The sequence below is a fragment of the Thalassophryne amazonica genome, chromosome 16 (genome assembly GCF_902500255.1).
Source record: "Thalassophryne amazonica chromosome 16, fThaAma1.1, whole genome shotgun sequence".
Taxonomy (NCBI): Eukaryota; Metazoa; Chordata; class Actinopteri; order Batrachoidiformes; family Batrachoididae; genus Thalassophryne; species Thalassophryne amazonica.
Genome location: NC_047118.1, coordinates 44,779,199 through 44,804,104, shown reverse-complemented (window position 1 = coordinate 44,804,104; position 24,906 = coordinate 44,779,199). Strand labels below are relative to the sequence as shown.

At 42.1% G+C, this 24,906-nt stretch overlaps 1 protein-coding gene across 1 annotated transcript; it reads left to right on the top strand.

The window, feature by feature from the left end:
- The first annotated feature begins 2,163 nt into the window (after positions 1-2,163).
- Positions 2,164-24,653, top strand: LOC117527373 (phosphomannomutase 1). Its single transcript, XM_034189687.1, has 8 exons — positions 2,164-2,320; positions 3,577-3,694; positions 6,243-6,319; positions 7,996-8,087; positions 8,210-8,309; positions 9,055-9,130; positions 22,306-22,421; positions 23,856-24,653. The coding sequence occupies exons 1-8, from the start codon at positions 2,237-2,239 to the stop codon at positions 23,976-23,978; spliced, it is 786 nt and encodes a 261-aa protein (XP_034045578.1). The 5' UTR covers positions 2,164-2,236; the 3' UTR covers positions 23,979-24,653.
- The last annotated feature ends 253 nt before the right edge of the window (positions 24,654-24,906 follow it).

Below are 24,906 nucleotides of genomic sequence, written 5' to 3'. Positions count from 1 at the left end.
TCGGGGCACCCTGTGGGGAGTGCTCCAGGAGTAGGGGGTCCGTGGTCCTTTGCTAAGGGCTATCTGGTCCCTGTACGACCCCAGCAGGAGCTTGGTTCGCATTGCTGGTAGTAAGTCAAACCTGTTTCCAGTGCACGTTGGCCTCCGCCAGGGCTGCCCTTTGTCACCGGTTCTGTTCATTATTTTTATGGACAGAATTTCTAGGTGCAGCCAGGGTGTAGAGGGGGTCTGGCTTGGGAACCACAGAATCTCTTCTCTGCTGTTTGCGGACGATGTGGTTCTGTTGGCTTCGTCAAATCAGAACCTTCAGCGTGCACTGGGGTGGTTTGCAGCCGAGTGTGAAGCGTCCGGAATGAAAATCAGCACCTCCAAATCCAAGGCCATGGTTCTCGACCGGAAAAAGGTGCTTTGCCCTCTTCAGGTCGGTGGAGTGGCCTCAAGTGGAGGAGTTTAAGTATCTCGGGGTCTTGTTCACGAGTGAGGGATGGATGGAGCGTGAGATCGCGGATCGGTGCAGCATCTGCAGTGATGCGGTCGCTGTATCGGACCGTCGTGGTGAAGAGCTTGGAGTCGAGCCGCTGCTCCTTCACATCGAAAGGAGTCAGTTGAGGTGGCTCGGGCATCTTTTCCGGATGCCCCCTGGACGCCTCGCTGGAGAGGTGTTCCGGGCACGTCCCACTGGGAGGAGGCCCCGGGGAAGACCCTGTACACGCTGGAGGGACTACATCTCTCGGCTGGCTTGGGAACACCTTTGGGTTCCCCCGGAGGAGCTGGGGGAGGTGTGTGTGGATCGGGAGGTCTGGGCGGCTTTGCTTGAGCTGCTGCCCCCGCGACCCGACTCCGGATAAAGCGGAAGAAAATGGATGGATGGATGGATGGATGGATGGATGGATGGATGGATGGATGGATGGATGGATGGATGGATGGATGGATGGATGGATGATTGAGAAAATTTGGGACAGGGGTGATAGCCAAGTGGTTAGTGCACTTGGTGTCACTGCGGAAAGTTCCCGGTTCAAACCCCACCCCTGCCACATTTCTTCATAATGTGGGGTTGTGTCAGGAAGGGCATCCATGTAAAACTTGTCGTAGATCCATCTCTGATGTGCTGTGGTGACCCAGACTGAAAAGCAAGAGAGCAGCCGAAGGGTCTTAGTTTTTGATCGAGAAGGTTTACATAACGTTTTGGGTGTATTGCCACAAAACATGTTCAAAATGTTTTGAAGAGTGTCTACTAAATGTTTTCAAAATGTTTCCCCAAAATGTTTCACCAAGTGAAACAAAATGTTTCTGAGATCTTTTCAAAACATCAAATTGTTGCCCGGTCAGCTATTTCATGCGTTTGAGGACAGAGGAACAAATATTTATTTTAAGCTTGACCTGGTGGTCAAGGTGGGATAATTACCTGGATGAATTCTGAAAATCAAAGCCAATTAAAGGTCAATTTGTAAAAAAATAAATAAATAAATGAATAGCGCAAGGGCAAAAAAATCTTCAGTATATAGGGGAGGAAATGGTCTAGTGGTTAAGGTGTTGGGCTTGACACCTCGGTTCAAATCCCCGCCTGACTTGAAAATCACTAAGGTCCCTTGGGCAAGGTCTTTAACCCTATTGCTCCCTGATCCTACAGCACCCTGACATCGGGGTGAATATGAGGCATAATTGTAAAGCGCTTTGAGCGTCTGATGCAGATGGAAAAGCGCTATATAAATGCAGTCCATTTACGATTTACCATATAATAAAAAATGTTTGGTTTGATTGTATTTATTAAAGTCTGTCCTTACAGTTGAGGCGTGTCAGTGTTGTTTATGCTAACCCTTTGTATTTTTCACTTTCTGTTGTTACACGGTGTGGTTTCTTTTCATTAAATACCACAAATACCTCCACTGTTTGTATACAAACACACACACACACACACACACACACACACACACACACACACACACACACACACACACACACACACAGCCCGTTCTCACTACTCTGGGTAAAAGGTCAACTTGTTGCTGTGCGCGTGCGCTCGACGATCACACGTACAGCACGTAGCTTCGCCCATTGTTAAACGTCACGCTCCAAACGCTTCCTGTGATTGGCTGACCGCTGACGTACAATATGACAAAAAAGTGCTCGGTACGTTGACAGGCACGCTGCTTATTAATCTATGATTACAATGCTATGTGCACGCGCTGGACTGAGGGGACTTGTGCATTTATAATCAATTAAAAAATAAGAAGAAATGGACAAACTGCGGGGACTGTCGTCATGCAGGAATGTGCTCTGTCTGTTTGACGTGGACGGCACTCTGACTCCACCCAGAGAGGTGAGTACAATCAGTCAAAGCAAAAACTATTTGTCCGCTATTTGTTTTGCTTAAATATATTTTATTAATTTGTCCGCTTCTGCAGCGTCTCGCGCGCCTCGCCCCGCCCCCCGAGGACGTGTAATCGGTTGTGTGTGTGTGTGTGTGTGTGTGTGTGTGTGTGTGTGTGTGTGTGTGTGTGTGTGTGTGTGTGTGTGTGTGTGTGTGTGTGTGTGTGTGTGTGTGTGTGTGTGTGTGTGTTCTTTACACAGCTTCGAACTTTAGATGTGGTTCTTACTGATGCAAACAGTGCCACATTTTTAGTTTTTGTGTGATAGTTGTGTTAAAGCGGTAATATTAAAAAAAAAAACAATTTTTTTGTAAAATATATGTGACATTTCATGTTAAACATTATCAAAGCCACAAAAATTTTTACCTGTGCATGTAGGAAATTCTCCACTTTTACCAGATTTCGTGCCTGAAACAGCTTGTTTCAGACTGCTGTTACTTATGTCACAGATGTTCACTTCTGAGTTCCTGCTGGTTCTGTGACGCGTTCACTGAGCTGCTGTACATTTTGTGAAATATGTGACTCAAGGTGTGTTTATGTGTGGCAGTTTTGGGCAACTTCTGGAATTCAACCCGGTCCATATCGGACATCCGCTACCACACAAGACTTCTGTCCATTTTCAAAACTCACTTATTTTACTAAAGGGAGCCTTTCTCAGTGGACATTGGGTAAGAGGCTGGTCACACCCTGGATAGGCCACCAGTTTGTTGCAGGGCTGACAGACACATTCACACTCCACAAGACTTCCAGAAATGTGCTGTTGCATGGATCCAGACGCATGATAGATAGATAGATAGATAGATAGATAGATAGATAGATAGATAGATAGATAGATAGATAGATAGATAGATAGATAGATAGATAGATAGATAGATAGATAGATAGATAGATAGATAGATAGATAGATAGATAGATAGATAGATAGATAGATAGATAGATAGATAGATAGATAGATAGATAGATAGATAGATAGATAGATAGAGTGTAATTACACATCTTTGCTTTTGATCTTTACGTTATTTGTAATAATTTATTCATAACACACTTATACCTTCCCAGCAATCACCCTCTCCATACATTTGTACACACATTTGTTTGAGAGGTATTGGGGGTTCAGAGCCTTGCTTAAGGGTACTTTGGAGTCACCACACTGAGGCTCAAACTATCAGCTGCACCTCTGAGCCAAATATCTGTTCCCTGTCTGCAGAAAATCGACCCAGAACTGGATGAGTTTTTCCAAACTCTGCGGAGGAAGGTGAAGATCGGCATTGTGGGCGGGTCAGACTACTCCAAGATAGCAGAGCAGCTTGGGGAGGGGGACGATGGTGAGTAAGATAAGATAAAACAAGATAATCCTTTAACAGTCCCATGACGGGGAAATTTACCATGTTACAGCAGCACAGGGACAGTCATAGAACAACAGTGCAAATATGCAAAATATGCCTTTTTTTTTTTTTGCTTCTTTTGCAATATGGATTCACGCTCACTTGCCTTGTCTTCTGATAAGCAATATGTTTGAGTCTCCATTTTGCAAATTAGCAGTGGCAGTGGTGGGCACAGCTAACCTTAAAGTTAGCTTCAATACAAATGCATGAAAAATAAATAAATAAAAATACTGACTTTTGAGCTGCTTACATGCCATTTTTGTCCAGAGTGTAAAGGTGCCCTGACACTTGCACAACTTTGATCCATGCAGTTGTACGCATTCTTCTGTGCAAGAGAGTAAACTCCTTGTAAACTCATTGTAATCCATTTTAAACTGTGTATGGCTTCATGCAAGTATGCAAAGAAAATTTTGAAATGTTCAAAATCTCCGTCACGCATTAATTACATGAACGTCATGTGAACATTGCACAAACAATTAAAAAACACTGCGTTTGATTGTGTCAGCGCATCACATCACAGTGCAGCTCATCTGATTGAATATAATGAGATGTTAAATCTATCATAAACATACTTTTACAGCTGGTCATAAGAAGGAATGAACATGCAATTGTTTTACCAAGCCATTACAATATAAACATTGCAAATACAGTGGGGTAAAAAGTATTTAGTCAGTCCCTGATTGTGCAGGTTCTCCTACTTAGAAAGATGAGAGAGGGCTGTAATTTTCAGCATAGGTACACTTCAACTATGAGAGACAAAATGAGAAAAAACATTCCAGGAAATCACATTGTAGGATTTTTAAAGAATTTATTTGTAAATTATGGTGGAAAATAAGTATTTGGTCAATAAGAAACGTTCAACTCAATACTTTGTAACATAATCTTTGTTGCAATGACAGAGGTCAAACATTTCCTGTAAGTCTTCACCAGGTTTGCACACACTGTAGCTGGTATTTTGGCCCATTCCTCCATGTAGATCTCCTCTAGAGCAGTGATGTTTTGGGGCTGTCGCTGGGCAACACGGACTTTCAACTCCCTCCACAAATTTTCTATGGGGTTGAGGTCTGGAGACTGGCTTGGCCACTGCAGGACCTTGAAATGCTTTTTACGGAGCCACTCCGTTGTCTGAGTGGTGTTTTTGGGGTCATTTTTAATGCTGAAAGACCCAGCCACATTACATCTTCAATGCTCTCACTGATGGAAGGAGGTTTTGGCTTAAAATCTCATGATACATGGCCCTGTTCATTCTTCCCTTAACACAGAACAGCCGTCCTGTCCCCTTTGCAGAAAAACAGCCCCAAAGCATGATGTTTCCACCCACATGCTTCACAATAGGTATGGTGTTCTTGGGATGCAACGCAGCATTCGTCTTCCTCCAAACATGACTACTTGAGTTTTTACTGAAAAGTTCTATTTTGATTTCATCTGACCACATGATATTCTCTCAATCCTCTTCTGGATCATCCATATGCTCTCTGACAAACTTCAGACAGGCCTGGACACGTACTGGCTTAAGCAGAGGGACACGCCTGGCAAGTTCTCCTTCTAAGTAGGAGAACTTGCACAATCAGGGACTGACTAAATACTTTTTTACCCCACTGTAATTACCTTTTAGACAGTTCCAAATGCGTTCTCCACCTTATGAAGTGCAGGAAAGAGAGAGAGAAAAAAGTTCCAGCTGAAATGGTCCTCTGTGATTCTGAAGTGATTAGAGGTGTTTTCAACAGCCATCCTCTGAGAGAAAATGATTAATCCGCTATGAAATAATTCTTTTATATACGCAGCGTCCACCGCACAAAGCGTGGCATCCAGTGGCACAAAGCACAGCATCCAGCTGGGAACACAGCAGGTGGGATTGAAGTGCGTGAGAGTACGGAGCCAAAATGCATGCAAGTGTCAGGGCACCTTAACTTCTTTCAGCTCTATGTTGCAACATCAGTGTGCACTAACGCTCCCAATCCAACCTGATGGGGCTTGAGAGGTGCTGCAAAGAGGAATGGACAAAACTGCCCTAAGATAGATGCACTGAGCTTGTGGAAGACTTGAGGCTGTAATTGGTGTCAAAGGTGCATCAGCAAAGTACTGAGCAAAGGGTGTGAATACTTATGTACATGTGATTTCTTAGTTTTTTATTGTAAATAATAAGTAAATTTGCCAAAATAAAAACACCTTTTTTCATGTTGTCATTATGGCGTGTTGAGTAGAATTTTGAGAGGAAAAAATGAATTTACTCCATTTTTGGAATAAGGTTGTAAAAGTGAAGCGCTGTGAATACTTTCCAGATCCACCGTATACGTGGTCCTGTGACAGACTGACGTCCTGTCCAGGATGTACCCCTGTCTCTCGCCCTATGACTGCTGGGATAGGCTTTGGCCACCCCCCATGACCCTTGATTGGAGTAAGCGGGGGTATAGAAAATGAATGAATGTATCATTTTGTTTTCTTTAATCCAGATAAATGCATTTCTGAAATTCCTCTTTTCTTGCAGTGATACGCAAGTTTGACTATGTGTTTGCTGAGAATGGGACGGTGCAGTATAAAGACGGAAAACTCCTCTCCAAACATGTAAGCGCACAGAGACATATTTTTCCAGGCTTCCTTTTATGATGTGATGATATATACAGCAGTGTATGCTTGCAGATTTGTGCACAAAGAGAACCTTGAATAATGTCCTGTAGGCCAAATAGCTCACCACAACGCCATCTAATTTGTTATATAATGACCAGAAATATTCATCAAGAAATAAATTAGTTTTTTCAGTCTTAAGCAATTTCTTTAACTTCAGATTTTAATGTTTATTTTTAAGACACTTGGGGCCTGATTTACTAAACTTTTGTGAGTGCAAAAACATGCACAACTGCCATGGCACTCGCAAATACACATGCATACCAATGTACTAACAGAGTGCAATGAAGACTACGCATGCCAAATGCACATAATAGAGCATATTGTCAATTTAGTGCATTTTCAGTGATGAATATGCAACTTGGGGTTTGTCCACATGACAGCACAAAATTCTGGGAGGAAACTTCAGATAGATTAGGTTTGTACATGCACCATGATCTGTCAAGGTCTATGGGAAATACCAGCAGCACAAAGACTCATTGTCCCTGGACAGAGGATAAAGAAAAATAATTAATTGTAAATGTTGGAGGTTTTTAATAATTTTAACAGTTTATTTTGTGTTTTATTTCTTAAAGAATAAATATCCATTATTAACAGGTGGGTCAGAGTACATTTGGGTACAACTCTTGGTAATTGCCATTACTGATGTGTCACGTTGTGTTACACATATGAACACGTGCACATCCTGGGGTTTGTGTGGAATGATGCATGCATGTCTATGTGCACTGCATGTGTGTTCAGCTGGTGAAACAGGCAAAAAAGAAAAACTATGTACAAAGAACACACAGCTGTGCATTCTGCTGGCACACGGTGGTGGAACTGTGTGTCCTGCTGTTTGCCTTCTTATGTGCATCAGTAATAAATCAATCAAATATGCTGCTATTCAAGTACTAAATTATCTTGCATGCATATGAAATGTGGATGAAAAGGTCCCTCGCACCTGCATCCAGTAAGTTAAGTGGCTGATTTAATTTTATTTTGCGCTTTCAGCCATTAACATGCTAAATTCTCTTTTATATACTGCTGGCTCTGTCATATTACTGTCCAGCTATCAATTGTGCATTTACTCTTAGTAAGTCACTTGAAAAACTGTCTCCACCCCAACGCTCCACAGTTTGGATTGCCCACACAAATTAATGCTCCTTATCAAGGATCTTCGCAAGTACAGGACCAACAGACTGAAAGACTCCTTTGTCCCTCAGGCCATCAGAATGTACAACTTCTCACTCAGGGGGAGGAGGAGTAACAGGAAGACAGAGGACGGGAAGGAGAGGAACATTAGTAGCCAGTAAACCAGTATTGATCAGTATGTCTGTATTTATATTGTGTATTTATATTTATATTTGCAAACTGTTTTTCTTTTTTACATTCACTTGTGATGCTCTGTGTGTTCCTTACCCTGTGTGCTGCTATACAGTGCTGCTGGAACCTCAATTTCCCTGAGAGAGTATTCCCAAATTCTATCTAATCTAATCTAATCTCATCTTAGTAATTTGGGGCCTCAGTGACCTTAACTGTTCTGATGAAAAGGTGGATACTCTGACTCATTTAGTTCATCTTAATCTATATGGTGGCTCAGGGAACATTCTGACCTGTGTGTGCATCGACTCCTTCAGGCCATTCAGAACCAGATTGGTGAGGAGCTTCTGCAGGACCTGATAAACTTCTGCCTTAGCTACATGGGGCTCATCAAGCTGCCAAAGAAAAGGTGAGGCTCCGAGCCGTCTGACTACAAACACAGATGCAATCAACACGTGGCGACACACTGGAAACTCACCAACGATTGTGTCTCAGTTATGTCTCTGAAACGGTTTCTCTGGTTACTTGCAGGGGGACTTTCATTGAGTTCAGGAACGGAATGCTCAACATTTCCCCCATCGGGCGGAGCTGCACACTGGAGGAACGAATTGAATTTTCAGAAATCGACAAGGTAAACCAGCAGCATAAAGTCACTGTTGGTAGTAATGGGTAGATGTTTGAGTCTTTTCATAATTTCATGCCCAGTAGCTCCATGATGGTCTCCTAGAAGGCTGAGTCAGGTCATCTGGACTTGTGTTCCTTGAAGATGTTTCACACTTCATCCAGAAAAGCTTCAGCTTTTCTTACAATTTTTCTTCAATGTACAGAAAATAAAATAGAAGCTATAACACAACGTTGACATTTTTTTAGCACTCCCCCAAAATGTCTCTGGGCAGGCTTTCAAGGAAGGTCGTCTCCTTTTCAGGGGAACTGAGCTCCTCTTAGCCCCCTATAAGTCAAACTACGGCTGAATCTTTTTTTGTGTGTGTATTAAATAATCAACGTAGCAAAGTGGTAATATAGTATAAATAAACTTTTAAGATTTTGTTGGTATGTTGCCAGACTGTGTATTTTTCAGGTTTGGGTTAGTGGCAGTATTCCTAATATGTCAGTGTGGAGTGAGAAACTTTTTTTCTTGAAAGGCTGTTTTATTGTATATCCACATAGTGGGGAAAATGATTTTTTTTTTTTTTTTCTGCACCAGGTGAAAAATGTCGTGAATCTTTGTACATGAGAAATTCTGCACTTTATTTGCAAGCAGAGCAAATAGTAGATCATTGTTACAGACAGTCATTGCTCCACAGCCAGTGTGATAAATTAATCCAGACTTGTGTCTGCACAGCTGCAGACTGATACTATCTCCTTTGTCTCCCCAGAGAGAGAGAATCAGGGAGAAATTTGTTGCTGCTCTGAAAGAGAAGTTTGCCGGGAAGGGTCTACGATTCACTAAAGGTGATTTTGTGAGTGAAAGACATCGAAAGAGCGCATGACATTTCTGCGCTGTTAGTATTTTTTTTTTTACTCTTACACAATCTCAGTGTCATGACTCATGACTGTCTCAGATGGCTACTGCCTGTTCTTTTTCTTCTATTGCTTTCAAAAAAATTGAGCTGAAATTTCTGTTTCGCTTGATCCTTCAAGCTGTCTGTTGTCTTATCAAATAGACTCGTGCATACTGAAATATCACTCCCATCTGGCCATTTTTCCACACACATAAGATATGATGTCATGAACTGTGAAAGCCCAAGGAGGATACTTGGGAGCCTTTTGTACATTATCATGGCTCTAGACAGGAGTGCAATCAACAGTTTTCAGCATGGTACTTTTTTCCACCCTGTTGCCCACTTTGACAGGAGGATAAGTTGGGTTTGCCCAGAGTTGAATGGGACCAACACAGCTCCGTGTCACCTTTAGTACAAAACTAGGGATGGGACGTAATATTCAACTATGACAAGCTAACATCCAGCTAGTCGACTATTTTTTATTAGCCGGCTAGTTGAAAGCCATTTATTAAGTTCATTTAATCCATAAAAGAATAGACCCACTGGAGCTGCCACCACTCCCTTCACTCAGTGAAGAAAGTGTGTGAACGTCGGCAGGTGAATTGGTCAGGTCAAACGGGTAGTCTATGCCTAGTAAATGAATGCAGGTATTGTCTTTATGCTAATGCTGTTTTTTTGTATTTGTGATTTTGTGCTTCTGTTTGTTAAAATAAATGTCACATTTGAGTTTCACTGGAAAGATTCAAAATTGGCTTAATTCATTCAATGTCAAACTTAGTCGCCGACTAGACGACTTTCATTAGTCATCTCAACCCTAGTCAAAAACATATGTTCGGCATTACAATAGGAAAACTTCCCAAGGTTTATGTCACCTCTTAAATTCAAATACATATTATTATAGTATATTATATTATATTATATTATATTATATTATATTATATTATATATAACACCTGAATAGATCCTTGTCATTTGATTGGTGGTGAAGTGATATGGATTATTCATACCATTTACCATTGTGTTCCATTGACCGTGCAATTTAGGTTCTATATGTTTTGTGCTATTGCACGCCACTACTATGGATGGATGGATGAGATTTATTGTCATTGTCATTGTCATTACAAGTGCAACAACAACAAGATTACGTCCACACTCACATTAGCACAGACAAACAGCAATTAATTCACAATTATTACTTGTTTACCGTAATAATGGCACACATCAGAATTAAGACCATGCATATACATTTGACATTGTTTATGTGCACTAAACTTGAAACAGTCCATTATCCAAATTGAGGCGATGTGAGTGTGTGGTAGCCGCTGCAACTGGAGTCACGCCGCTGCTAGCTTGGGGGGAACTGGGACCTGGGGGCTGCGCAGCTAAAACCGCGCAGCCCCCAGAGGGGAAAGGGGTGTCGTGAGCGGTGGCCGGGATGGGAAATGTGATGGGGGACAGGAGGTGGATAGAGGAGAGAGGAGGAGATGCGACCGCCCTCGCTGGAGTCCCAAGCTGTTATTACTATGGTCCTTAACTTAAAAACAAACATGGCGGGGTTTGTTTTTGGACGGCATTAGGTACAGACTACATCGCCAGGATTGTTTTTGAACTATCTAACTGTTTTTGAAAGTTGACTAACAACTAGTATTTAAAGTTTGTCTTGGACTGTTTGGAACCTCTTGACATTAAACGACCAAGGACACACACCAAAATGTAAGTCCCTTTTTACTTGTTTAGAAATTAATAAAATATCAAATGACAAGGATATATTTTAGGCATTATAGAAAACAAATAATGAGTATTTTGTCATTTGTGCAATGGAAAGAATATTTCATTCGGTGAAAGATTCTTACCATTGCACTCGTAAACATTCGTTATTTGTATGGTATTATATTATACGAGGTCTGTCCATAAAGTATAGGTCCTTTTTATTTTTTTCAAAAACTATATGGATTTCATTCATATGTTTGTACGTCAGACATGCTTGAACCCTCGTGCGCATGCGTGAGTTTTTCCACGCCTGTCGGTGACGTCATTCGCCTGTGAGCACGCCTTGGGAAGGACTGGTCCCGCCCCCTCGTCGGAATTCCTTTGTCTGAGAAGTTGTTGAGAGACTGGCGCTTTGTTTGATCAAAATTTTTTCAAAACCTGTGAGACACATCGAAGTGGACACGGTTCGAAAAATTCATCTGGTTTTCGGTGAAAATTTTAACGGCTGATGAGAGATTTTGAAGTGATTCTGTCGCTTTAAGGACTTCCCACGGAGCGGGACATCGCGCAGTGCTCCCAGGCGCCGTCGTCAGCCTGTTTCAAGCTGAAAACCTCCAAATTTAAGCCTCTGTTGACCCGGGACGTCGTGAGAGAACAGAGAAGTTTCAGAAGAAGTCAGTTTCAGCATTTTATCCACTGTTAAAGGAGATTTTTTTAATGAAAGACGTGCGGCGGATTCGCATGTCGGCTTGCAGCCGGCGCGGTGCGCCGCCACATGAAAAACACCTCAGTGTTGATAACCATTTGTAAAATCCAGGCGGCTTTTGATGGCTTTCAGTGGAGTGAGTATCTGAGAAATTGTTTAACAGTTGGGCATATTCCAACTTGTCCTTAAGGCTTCCAACGGAGGTGTTTTTCCTGTTGTGCCATGCTGCGCCGGCTGCAAGCCGACGTGCGAATCCGCCCGCACGTCTTTCATTAAAAAAATCTCCTTTAACAGTGGAATGTCCGGATAAAATGCTGAAACCGACTTCTTCTGAAACTTCTCTGTTCTCTCACGACGTCCCGGGTCGACAGAGGCTTAAATGTGTAGGTTTTCAGCTTGAAACAGGCTGACGACGTCACCTGGGAGCGCTGCGCAACGTCCCGCTCCGTGGGAAGTCCTTAAAGCGACAGAATCACTTCAAAATCTCTCATCAGCCGTTAAAATTTTCACCGAAAACCAGCTGAATTTTTCGAACCGTGTCCACTTCGATGTGCCTCACAGGTTTTGAAAAAATTTTGATCAAACAAAGCGCCAGTCTCTCAGCAACTTCTCAGACAAAGGAATTCCAACGAGGGGCTGGACCACACCTCCCGCAAGGCGTGCTCACAGGCGAACAACGTCACCGACAGGCGTGGAAAAACTCACGCATGCACACGAGGGTTCAAGCATGTCTGACGTATAAACATATGAATGAAATCCATATAGTTTTTGAAAAAAATAAAAGGACCTATACTTTATGGACAGACCTCGTATTACATGATTCCCGAAAGCCTTCTTTTGCAGGGCATTTGAACGCTTTATGTTCATTAGCTCCCACAGCTGCAGGGAGCCAGTGAATCTGACTCTTTGTTGACTTACGTGCTTGCCGAGCTGTGAGGGTCTGTAAATGATCTGTACAGGACGTTCACAGCTCCAACAAACAAATGAGACAGTTGACTTTGTTTTTCCTAACAGTGTGTCCTTGTTAATGATCACTGGCTGTCACCACAAAAGAAAAAAAACTGTGTCATGCATGTCTAATTACCTGAAGGTATAAAAAGAAGTTTTGTCAACCACTGAGTAGTGAAAATTGAATTTTAAAACATTTGATTTTAGCTGTGATATCACTTTCTGAAACTCCAGTCTGTTTATTTAGCAGCCAGTTGCTGTGCTTTTAGTTGTTCCTGATGGCACTTGGAAATGGGAAAAACTTTGATGGTTTTACAGGATTACTGAGGATGAGCTTTATTTGTTGGCCTTCATCGATCTGTGTCTTTTTCAGCACGCTCTCTTTATCTGATAAAGGTGATCTCTGCAGCTTGTCTTACATAATTCTGATTCTTTCTCTTCCGGCCAGTCAACAGTGACAACACCAACTAGAACACAGTGTTCAGCGGAAATAGGAGTTGCTCTTGTGTTCTGGTTTTCCATGTGAAAGAAAAGGGCACGCTGAGATTGAGGAAATCTGGAATCTGTACTTTGAGATTAACACTATTACTCTAATTAGATCTGCATCTTGGTTGGATTGATCTTCACACCAAGCTTTGTGGAGATCAGTTAAAAACTTTGAAGTAATCCTGTTGACAGACAAAATCCAGCAATCGTATAACAAATCCCATGGCAGGGGTCACACAGTCACCTGGGATTAGTTTTTACAAACTGGATCAACCTGTAAACCCTTTAATTGTTTATGTTAAGGGTCCCCACAGTGGATCCAGTCCAGGTCCACAGTGGGATTTGGTACACATTTAACCCAGATGCCCTTCCTGACATTCTCTAGTTCTACATGGAGAAACATGCTCACTGCTTCCGATGTTCCCAAGCAGTCTCCCAGCCAAATATGAATCAGGACCACATTTGCTTCACTTCTGAGATCTGATAGGGCCAGCATGGCTCCAGCAATAATAATAATAAAAATACCAATAATAGTCTTTATTATTATTATTATTATTATTATCGTATTTTCCGGAGTATAACTCGCAGTTTGCTTGCTGGTTTAGAAGGCGGTGCGACTTATAAACAGAAAATTTGTTATTAGCACTAAACACAGTAATAATAAAAGAGTAAATGCCAATAATAAAAATTCACAACAACAATACACAAAAATCCAAAATTAAAGAGTTCATAGCACAGAAAAAGGTGCGACTTATACTCTGGTGCAACTTATACTCTGGAAATTACGGTATTCTTATTCTTATACTGGTCAAAACTATTTTTCGTGCATGGAGTTTCTCAAAGGATTTTGGGTAATTTGGGGGCACTGAATCCAAATCTGGTGTTAGTTTTTGCCAATCACATAACGTTTTTGAGACATGAAAACATATTTCTTGTTGTGTGGGCTGCCAGAAGAGGAGGTACTGCTGGCCCACCACCAGAGGGCGCCCTGCCTGAAGTGCGGGCTTCAGGCACGAGAGGGCGCTGCCGCCGGACACAGCCGGGGGTGACAGCTGTCACTCATTATCTCTTGACAGCTGTCACCCATCTACACTTCATCATCTCAATCCATAAAGACCGGACGTCATCTCCACCTCGTTGCCGAGATATCATCTACCTAAGGAGGTAATACTCTCAGCCGTTGTTGTTCTGTTAAAGAAAACACGTAATTCTCTGAGTTGTTGCAGGAGTTCCTGAGGAGCCTACTGATAACGGGACGCTAAGTTTGGGGAAACGTGACGAGTGACGCACGTCAAACTAAGTAGCCCTCAGTCTCTTACTGTGTTAGAGGTGGAGGTGGAATATCCACCATAAGTGTTACTGGGTGTTCATACACCCACATCTGATTGTTTCTGCTCCTCGCCAGCAGTACCAGATCCGACACGCGGAGACGGTGGCCACCTGGGGACTCGGAACTTGGCAGCTCCAGTATTTTCCAGGTTCGGTGGCGGAGGAAATCGTGTGGTTCCGGTTCTTCTCAGGACAGACGTCTTCTATCCTCGAGCCTGCCCACACGACACCTTTGTTAATTGATTTTTGCACATATTCTGTAATCTGCTGTGTTGAGTTGTGCTATTCACAACAGTAAAGTGTTCATATTTGACTTCCTCCATTGTCCGTTCATTTACGCCCCCTGTTGTGGGTCCGTGTCACCACATTTTCACAACATTTCTCGTATGAAGCATTGCAGCAAAAGCTTCAGTCTTGCACACCTCTTGACTGCCATAAACGATATTACAGCTCTTGTTCACATTTTGTGAACCTGGTTTAAAAACTCTGCTTTTGAAACTGCTTTTGTGCATGATTAGTGGTGTCAAACTCGAGAGAGAATGAGCAACTTTTGCATAATCCATCAATACGGAACATGCAGCTTGCAAAAAAAATGTGATGTGATACGATACGATATTATACGATACACTTTATTGTCCCTTCCAGGAAATTTGTCTTGGACTCCAAGAGCTGCACAAATAAAACTGCTATGGCATAATTACATAACTCATGCATATTGTACATAACTTAATACACACACCAATATTGCACATACCCTATTACACAGCAGTCTCACGCATATGATTCATGTATATTGCACATATCCCTAATACACATACCCATATTGCACAGCCATCTCCCACATATGGTTAAAAGGAAAATGCTGACAATATAGTAAATGACAATGAATAAATAACACTCAATAGCAATGCCACCATGACATTAATGCACAAACCTACTACCTATCCCTAGATAGATACATGGATAGCTGGATAAACAGAGGAAATCTGAGCTCAAATTCAGGTTCAGCACCCCAAAATTGCCCTAAATCAGTTCTTAAAGTCTATGCAAGAATTTTTTTTTGTTGTTGTTCTTGTTGACCAGTATTGTTGTTGTTATTATCACTCAGTCATCTTTAGCCACTTAATCGGGATCACGTCATGGGGTATTATTATTATATCATAATGGTGGCTTAGTGGTTAGCACTGTTGCCTCACAGCTAGAAGGTCATGCGGTTTGATTCCCACCCATGACCTTTCTGTGGCTACGTTTACATGCCGTTAATATTCGGGATAAGGTCACTATTCCGGTTTCTGAATCATTAGGAATAACCCGCTTACATGCTTAAGCAGACAAAGTTACTCCTGTATACATGGTCATTGGTATCATTTGGAATATCCCCATCTAAACAGTGGCGCACGTCTTCCACCGGTGCTTGATTGGTCTGGCGTTTGTGCAAATCCTGCTTTGCTTAACTTTTCAGCCACCTTCTTGTAAATGTCGCTATCTCGGTACTTTCTACTGTCAATAAAAGACATTATGTTCATGTCTTTCACGATACTAATGAAGTACTCGGTTTTTTCCTCGCTCCAAAAGTGTGGTGCTGTGCTGCTGTGTCTGGATTTCCCCATGCTTGTTTAACTCTGCTTCTGTGGTGTCTGGTGGGTTGTGCGCGCCGCATACAAGTAGATGCCGTACTCAAAAGACCTGTTGTGAAAGTGTAGGAACACGGACCCACAACAGGGGGCGCAAATGAACGGACAATGGAGTAAGTCAAATAACAAAGCTTTACTGTTGTGAAACTCGCACAACAAACACAACAGATTACAATTTCGGGAACAAGCCGAATTCCAATGGTGTCATGTGGGCAGGCTCGAAGGTAGGAGACGTCTGTCCAAGTCGAACCGGAACCACTCGATTTCCACCGCCACCGAACCCCGGGAATACTGGAGCCGCCAAGTCCCGAACTCCCAGGTGACCACTGCCTCCGCTTGTCGGATCTGGTACTGCTGGCGAGGAACAAAAACAGTCAGAGGTGGGTGCGCTGCACCCAGCAACACGGACGGTGGTAACACCACCTCCCCCTCTTGTCAAGTAAACACTGAAGTGCAGGAGTGTGAGTACTTATCCAATACTGTCTCCTGCTGCTCTTCTCTCTCTGTATAAAGGCAAAAAGTATTCAAGGTTGATATAGTCGGCTGGATACGTTACCTCCTCGGTAGAAACGATATCTCGGCAATGAGGTGGAGATGCCGTCCTGCTGATATACCCCTCTGATGATTGCTGTCAGCTGTCTCAGGTGATGGGTGACAGCTGTCACCCTGGCTGCTCCTGTGAGGCGGCAGCGCCCTCTGGTGCCTGGAGCCCGCACTCCAGGCAGGGCGCCCTCTGGTGGTGGTGGGCCAGCAGTACCTCCTCTTCAGCGGCCCACACAACAAGACCAAGATTCTTTGCGGATAGGACATGCGCAGAACACAAAATAATGTTCCTTTCTATGGGGATATTCCGATGCGCGTTTATATGACCTGATATTCGGGTTAGAAAAGGAGTAACCCAGGGGTCATATTCGGGTTTTTAAAAACCGGAATATGAGCATATTCTGGTTTTTGCGGGTGTTTACATGGCCGTGCGCAACCGGGTTATTGCTAATATTCCGGTTATGAAAGGGTTATTGGCTGCATGTAAACATAGTCAGTGAGACAGACAAACCTGTTTGAAAGCATGACCTCCATGGTGGAAGGCAAAAAATATTTCAGACATATTTGATCTCGTTTATTGGTTCAGCTTCTGCACAGTTATATGAGGAAGGGTTTATGGTTTTGTCTCATCTCTTGGCATAAATTACAATTATTAAACAACTGGACACAATTCTTTTTTGTTTGTTTGAGAAGTAAAGATCTTGATAACTTTTTATTTAGAGAGAAAAAAGACATAACTGAGTTAAAGTTTAGCAGTTGGTGGTTAAAGGAGGTCACACATACACAAGCATGTTAATGTCAGCTGCCCATCTGGACCTTTTTATGACACTGCCATGAAAACTCAAGCGGGTTTGTTTGGCACGGCAGTATTTATATTGCAGGGCTGACGGTGTTAGAGAGGAAGGTGTGTCAAGGGTGTGTTAAGGAACTCGCCCCTCTGATTGGACAAACGCTTGACCGCTGCTGCTTTTGTGATCAGGTGAATAATAAAGTAGTAAAACAGTTACAGGTGAAAAGGCAGACAAAAGGATGGTGTTTTATTAGGTTTGGCAGAGTAAAAGACACCTGACACTTGCACGACTTTGACCCACGCACTTGCACGCACTCTGTCGTGCACGAGAGTAAACACATCTTAAACTCGTAAACAGGTGTAAACTGTGCGCAGCTTCGTGCAAATGCGCAAAGAAAATTTTTAAATGTTCAAAATCTCAATCACGCATCAAGAACGTGAACTTCACATGAACATTACACAAACGATTCAAAAACACTGCGTGTGAGTGCGAGTGATTGCGTCAGCTCATCTGAACGATTATAACGAGATGTTAAATCTATCACAAATATACTTTTACAGCTGCTCACCACTTCAGTTTTCAAGATGGTGACCCTTTTTCCAAGATGATGCCCAGAAATATGTATTTTCATCATATAGTTGCACAATTTTGGTTTATTTCAATGTTGTACATATAAAATATTGTACTGTGGACTGAGGGATTTGAAATTAACTTCAGCAAATACTTTCATGCTTTTTAGATGGATTGTATACGAGGGCTGTCAATAAAGTATAGGTCCTTTTTATTTTTTTCAAAAACTATATGGATTTCATTCATATGTTTTTACGTCAGACATGCTTGAACCCTCGTGCGCATGCGTGAGTTTTTCCATGCCTGTCGGTGACATCATTCGCCTGTGAGCACTCCTTGTGGGAGGAGTTGTCCAGCCCCTCGTCGGAATTCCTTTGTCTGAGAAGTTGCTGAGAGACTGGCGCTTTGTTTGATCAAACTTTTTTCAAAACCTGTGAGACACATCGAAGTGGACACGGTTCGAAAAATTAAGCTGGTTTTCGGTGAAACTTTTAACAGCTGATGAGAGATTTTGAGGTGATACTGTCGCTTTAAGGACTTCCCATGGTGCGAGACGTCGCGCAGCGCTCTCAGGCGCCGTCGTCAGCCTGTTTCAAGCTGAAAACCTCCACATTTCAGGCTCTATTGATCCAGGACGTCGTGAGAGAACAGAGAAGTTTCAGAAGAAGTCGGTTTCAGCATTTTATCCGGATATTCCACTGTTAAAGGAGATTTTTTTAATGAAAGACGTGCGGATGGGTCCGCGCGTCGGGACGCAGCCGGCGCGGTGCGGCGGCACAGGAAAAACACCTCCGTGTTGATAACCATTTGTAAAATCCAGGCGGCTTTTGATGGCTTTCAGTGGAGTGAGTATATGAGAAATTGTTTAACAGCTGGACATGTTCCAACTTGTCCTTAAGGCTTCCAACGGAGGTGTTTTTCCTGTGGCGGAGCGTCGCGGTGGCTGCGAGCCGACGCTGCAATCCGCCCGCACGTCTTTCATTAAAAAAATCTTCTTTAACAGTGGAATATCCGGATAAAATGCTGAAACCGACTTCTTCTGAAACTTCTCTGTTCTCTCACGACGTCCTGGATCAATAGAGCCTGAAATGTGGAGGTTTTCAGCTTGAAACAGGCTGACGATGGCGCCTGAGAGCGCTGCATGACGTCTCGCACCATGGGAAGTCCTTAAAGCGACAGTATCACCTCAAAATCTCTCATCAGCCGTTAAAATTTTCACCGAAAACCAGCTTAATTTTTCGAACCGTGTCCACTTCGATGTGTCTCACAGGTTTACAAAAAATTTTGATCAAACAAAGCGCCAGTCTCTCAGCAACTTCTCAGACAAAGGAATTCCGACGAGGGGCTGGACGACTCCTCCCACAAGGAGTGCTCACAGGCCAATGACATCACCGACAGGCGTGGAAAAACTCACGCATGCGCATGAGGGTTCAAGCATGTCTGACGTAAAAACATATGAATGAAATCCATATAGTTTTTGAAAAAAATAAAAAGGACCTATACTTTATTGACAGACCTCGTATATTTTTAAGAGAGGTGGTGGTCCAGTAGCTAAGTGTTGGGTTTGAGATCAGGCCCTGCATCTGCATCTTGTTTTGATTTGGTGCAGAGTGAGCACCTTGCATGGTAGCACCCTGACATCTGTGTGTGAATGGGTGAATTCTATATAAATGCAGTCCACTTACCATTTAATAAGTGTACATGCATGCTGTAGAATCTGTATGCTGCAGAGCCTGCAATAAACTTTGGGGTGTAAGGGTTTAGTAGTAGAGGTAGTATTTTTGCTTTTAAAGTCAGCTATGTCCTTTTGATGAACACTTGTCCTCACTGCCAACAGTGACATCTTGGCTGTGTACTTAGGGTCATTGTCCTGCTGAAAGATGAACCGTTGCCCCAGTCTGAGGTCAGGAGTGCTCTGGAGTAGGTTTTCAACCAGGATGTCTCTGTATATTGCTGCGTTTCATCTTTCCCTCAATCCTCAATCAAGTCTCCCCGTTCCTGCCACTGAAAAACATCCCCACAGCATGATGCTGCCACCACCATGCTTCACTGTAGGGATGATGCCTGGTATTTACACCAAAGAGTTCCATATTTGTCTCATCAGACCAGAGAATTTTGTTTCTCATGGTCTGAGAGTCCTTCAGGTGCCTTTTGGCAAACTCCAGGTGGGCTGCCATGTGCCTTTTACTAATGAGTGGCTTCTGTCTGGCCACTCTGCCATACAGGCCTGATTAATGGATTGCTGCAGAGATGGTTGTCCTTGTGGAAGGTTCTCCTCTCTCCACAGAGGAATGCTGGAGCTCTGACAGAGTGACCGTTGGGTTTTTGGTCACCTCCCTGACTAAGGCTCTTCTCCCCCGATCGCTCAGTTTAGACAGGCGGACAGCTCTAGGAAGAGTCCCGGTGGATCTGAACTTTTTTCATTTACAGATGATTGAGGCCACTGTGCTCATTGGGACCTTTAAAGCAGCAGAAATGTTTCTGTACCCTTCCCCTGATTTATGCGTCGAAGCAATCTTGTCTCGGAGGTCTACACACAACTCAGAAAACATACAACTGGAAAACGACCTCATCCTCAGTTTTACTGATGTATTGGCAGCTGTTCTGAGAAGCATATTTGTTGCAGTGCAGCCGTAATAGCACATCATAATTGCAGACTACATCACATAAGTTCTCTTCAACACATTCCACCATTTTTTCTGGTTGCTGACCACCCCAAAACTGCCCCTACCATTCATGTATATCGGGTGTCCCAAAAATATGCAACATTTTATCAGCAAAGAAAATGGTCAAAGCATATGTCTAGGAAATAAATTTATGGCTGGATAGAAAGCTGAAAGGTTGTAGTTTTTCATACCAATGTCAATATTGGCCCTGTATTTTGTCAGTCTAGCATAAAGTCGCTGCACCTGTTTGACACTCTTGGTCTGGTGCCAAAACTCAATCATTTATTTTCACTGTAGTATGGTTAATCTTGGTATTTTCCTGAGTCTTGCTTGGCATCAACATAAACTTCAGGGTCTCTGCAAGTAAAAAAGAAACATAAGTGATTACATTTGTAGCATGTAAGGGTCAAACCCAGTGTTTTAAATGTTGTATATTTTTTGGGACACCCTATATATTGCATCTTTTAGATGCATATTCTCTGAGGATGTGTGCACAACCAATGCACCAAATGGATGCAGAATACACAAGACAGACATCTTGCATATGCAAACACATACATAGTTAAAAACAAGCATTCACAGAACAAATCCATCATCAGCAAATGATTTGCAGTTTCTTTACATTTAGGGAGGTAAACAAGAGCACATTTACTTCCATAGGATCCTCTTCTTGCTACTAGATACTTCTAATGATACCATCACCTGTTGAGTGGTGACAAGCAGTGAGTTACTGTGAGTGTTTTTAGCTACATTATAGGCCACGATGGTGTCAATGACCCCAAAAACTCTAATAATAAAGCCCAGGTTGAACAATGTCAAACTTCCCATTTAAACATAGAAAATATGTGGTACAAAAACCAAATGTTTAATTGTCAGTTACAAAAGCCAGAGGGAGGGGGAAGCAACAAGCAAAAATCCTGAAGGTGTGGGCTGCAGGACATTTTAAAAGAATGGCTTTTTTTTGCCCCCAGCCAGTCAGACACAGCTATAGAACATGTTTCCTTTGGATGTGATACTGCAAACACATATTGACATATACTCAGAGATCATCACACAGTTAGTCAAACAACACATTCTGCATCCGGGCGTCTCTCCAACAAGTTCAGTGAACTGCTAAGACAAACAGGTTTTTATCTGCTGGATAAAAAGCTAAGAGCTGTATCAGTCACAGCCGCTGCTCACAGTGTAAATAATATTTGTTCCACAGAGTGGAGCAGCGCTATGGAAGGCGTTGTTATGGTTGACCAAGGAACTAACTGGTGGGACCCAAAATGCAGAGAGCAATGGCAGGTTAAATAGGAAGTAACCAGATTTATTTACACAGTGAAAGCAATGATTGTACAAGGGAACAAATAAAATTGCATGATGAATGAAGGCCAGAAGGTGATGCTGAGGAACCACGGCACTGGAGGATTGAGACACTAGGAGGGGGTACAACCAGTGGCAGATACTTGACATGACAGAAAATTCTGGTGACACAGGTCTGCCCAACTCAGTCTTAAATAGAGATTCTTCATCGAGCCCCACATGTGTCCCTTCAACAGCTGGCTGACAGGTACTCCACAGACAGGAAACAGGGAAAAGCTGGAAAGGACAGGACAGACCAGACTGCAGCCCAAACCACAACAAGCGTGATGTGTAAATACAGGTGGAGGATTGCAAAAAGGAATGTATTCAACTGTCTACTGATAACAGAATATTATGTGATAAATTAAAAAGATGACCTGATCAATTTCCTGTAGGTGGTGTCATCAGTTTTGACATTTTCCCAGAGGGCTGGGACAAAAGACTGTGTCTGGAGCTGCTGGAGAGCGAAGGGTTGGACACCATCTACTTCTTTGGCAACGAGACGTCAGTTGTAAGTTGGTGGAGAATATCTGAGAAAGGGGGATGTATGTCGGAATGCTGATGGATTCAGTTTCAAAATTTATAATTACAAGTTTTAAGTTGCAGCTGTTTTAAGTCAAAAACTGCAATTAACTATTTATTTTACACAGTGCTGCCAGTGGGCCAGATATCACTATCTATCTATCTATCTATCTATCTATCTATGTATCTATATAAACTTGATATAAATTAATTAAAACTATAAAAGCCAAGATGATAGGTTGCATAAATAAAAACTTTTATGATCAGTTTTCTTCATACAGGGGATGGATACATGAACATTTTCAAGTCACTGAATATGTCTTGGACTTTATTTACATCAATTATGAAGAAATACAAACAGCATGACACTCTATGGTAAATCTGTGTGGAGCAGACACTTCTCAAATACTGAGTGACTGTGCGAGAAGGAAGAGTGAGGAAAGCCACCAAGACACACAGACAACCCAGAAGAAGTCACAGGCTTCTGTGGCTGTTGTGCACAGTGCATGTTTTGCATTTTGTATCCCCAGTTATACAGCTTCATGATGAAATTGTACAGAGGAGGGTTTTATTAAAAAGAAGACCTGAAAGTTTAGCTATAATTTGCCATTTGTATTTGTCACTGGTTTGCCACCCACCGCTGTACTAAGACCAATACAAAAGCCCATAACTCAAGTCAGGACCTGTCAGATACTTTTATTGCATAAAACCTACCATCAAACACTACATACAAGTAAAAATGAACAAAAAGCTTATTCTGTTTATCACTCACTGTATGTGGTGCCATATTGTAGTGATGTCAGATCGGCATCCTCATTCTTCACGGACCTTGCCCAAGTTTCCAACTTTGAATTCCAACTTAAATGGCCATTCCATTGCATTTTTCCAAGTTCTGAGTACAATAGAACACAGACTGACTCCAACTCAGCCCCGGCCAGCCCACATATGGGTATTCATCCATGGGTGGATGAATAAAGCCTAAACTAGTGTGCTTTGATAGAGAGAGTGGCGAAATGATGAGTTGAAAAACTCGGCCATGTGAATCATGGTGCCATCTTGGGTTCAAAATAGCATTCGCTGTTAATCTGTCTGCATGTAAATCCAGCTATTTTATTTATTTGTTCACTGAAAATGCCGGGTCTTAAATGGGTAGTGAGTTTGATTATTGATGGAACCTTTATGTCCCCCTGCCCGCAAACACTAGAATAGACGTGTTACTGTTTGGGTTACTTTAAGATTTGGGTCTCTGTAGTTTGTCTCTTGTACTTGTGGAAAGTATGGTTAGCTAACAGTTATTTGCAACCTAAGGATTAAGGGTTGAAAGGTCTTCATAGTTTGAAGGTTATGCAATCTGCGAAATGTTTTTGCTCTAATACTATCCATTGCACACCTTTATGATTAATAATTACATTTCCGTCTGTAGGGAGGAAACGATTATGAAATTTTCAACGACCCTCGGACGATCGGTTTCACCGTTTACTCTCCAGAGGACACAGCCAGGCTCTGTCAGGAACTTTTCTTCAACATTCCACCAAGTGAATCCTGATATTCAGAAGGCATTTGACTGGTGTCCCTAAATCTGTGAATCGTGTTTATTTAAAGGGACATAAAATAAGGAATAGTTGCATGGCGATGTGTACTACTGAGGTTGTAGTATTGTGATATGTATGAAATGTGAAATTATTCATAGTCTCAGTAAGACCAGGTTTATTTTGATTAAGAAGTGGTGTTAGAGATAACTACAATATATATGGAATCACTATATACTTGCTTTTGCACTATTGTTGATACAATTTTTATCAACAGTTGGTATTATTTTAACATTGCTCGAAAAGATGTGCCAATGCTAAAAATCCCATTTTAAAAATGAGATTAATGAAGTGTTAAATGAGATGTTGCCCGTGTATAGACTTGAAAACAAGCATATCATTCCAGGTATTTGAGTCTGCATACACTCTGAAGTGAATGTAATTTATTGTTTTACATAATGATTGTTGCATCTGTTTTAGCCTCACAGCTGTTGTTAGCTGCTAGATTGCAGAGACTTACACAAAAGTAACGTGAACAATGCATAAGGACTAAAAACGACCTCATTACTGATTCAATGAATTTATACTAAATGGTGAATTAAGCTATAATGATTGTCTTTCGATAAACCTTTGTCACCAAAACTTTTTACTCTTTTCTTTTTCTACTTTTTTTAAATCAGCATATTAAGGGGCTTGCTGGGTAAGACTATATGTTAAGTGTGTGGATCAATTCATATTTGATCCCTTGTATGTTTTTACAAATGTATTAACTGATTTTTTTTTGTTTTTTGTTTGTTTTTTATGGAACCTGAACTCCATTGAATTTCATTTAATGTTTTCATACTGTTACCATAATTGTTACTGTAGGAACATAAGGTTTGGGATATGGGCTGCAGTGTTTCAGTCATGTATTGATTAAAAAAAGTATTTTATGTAGATTAATTT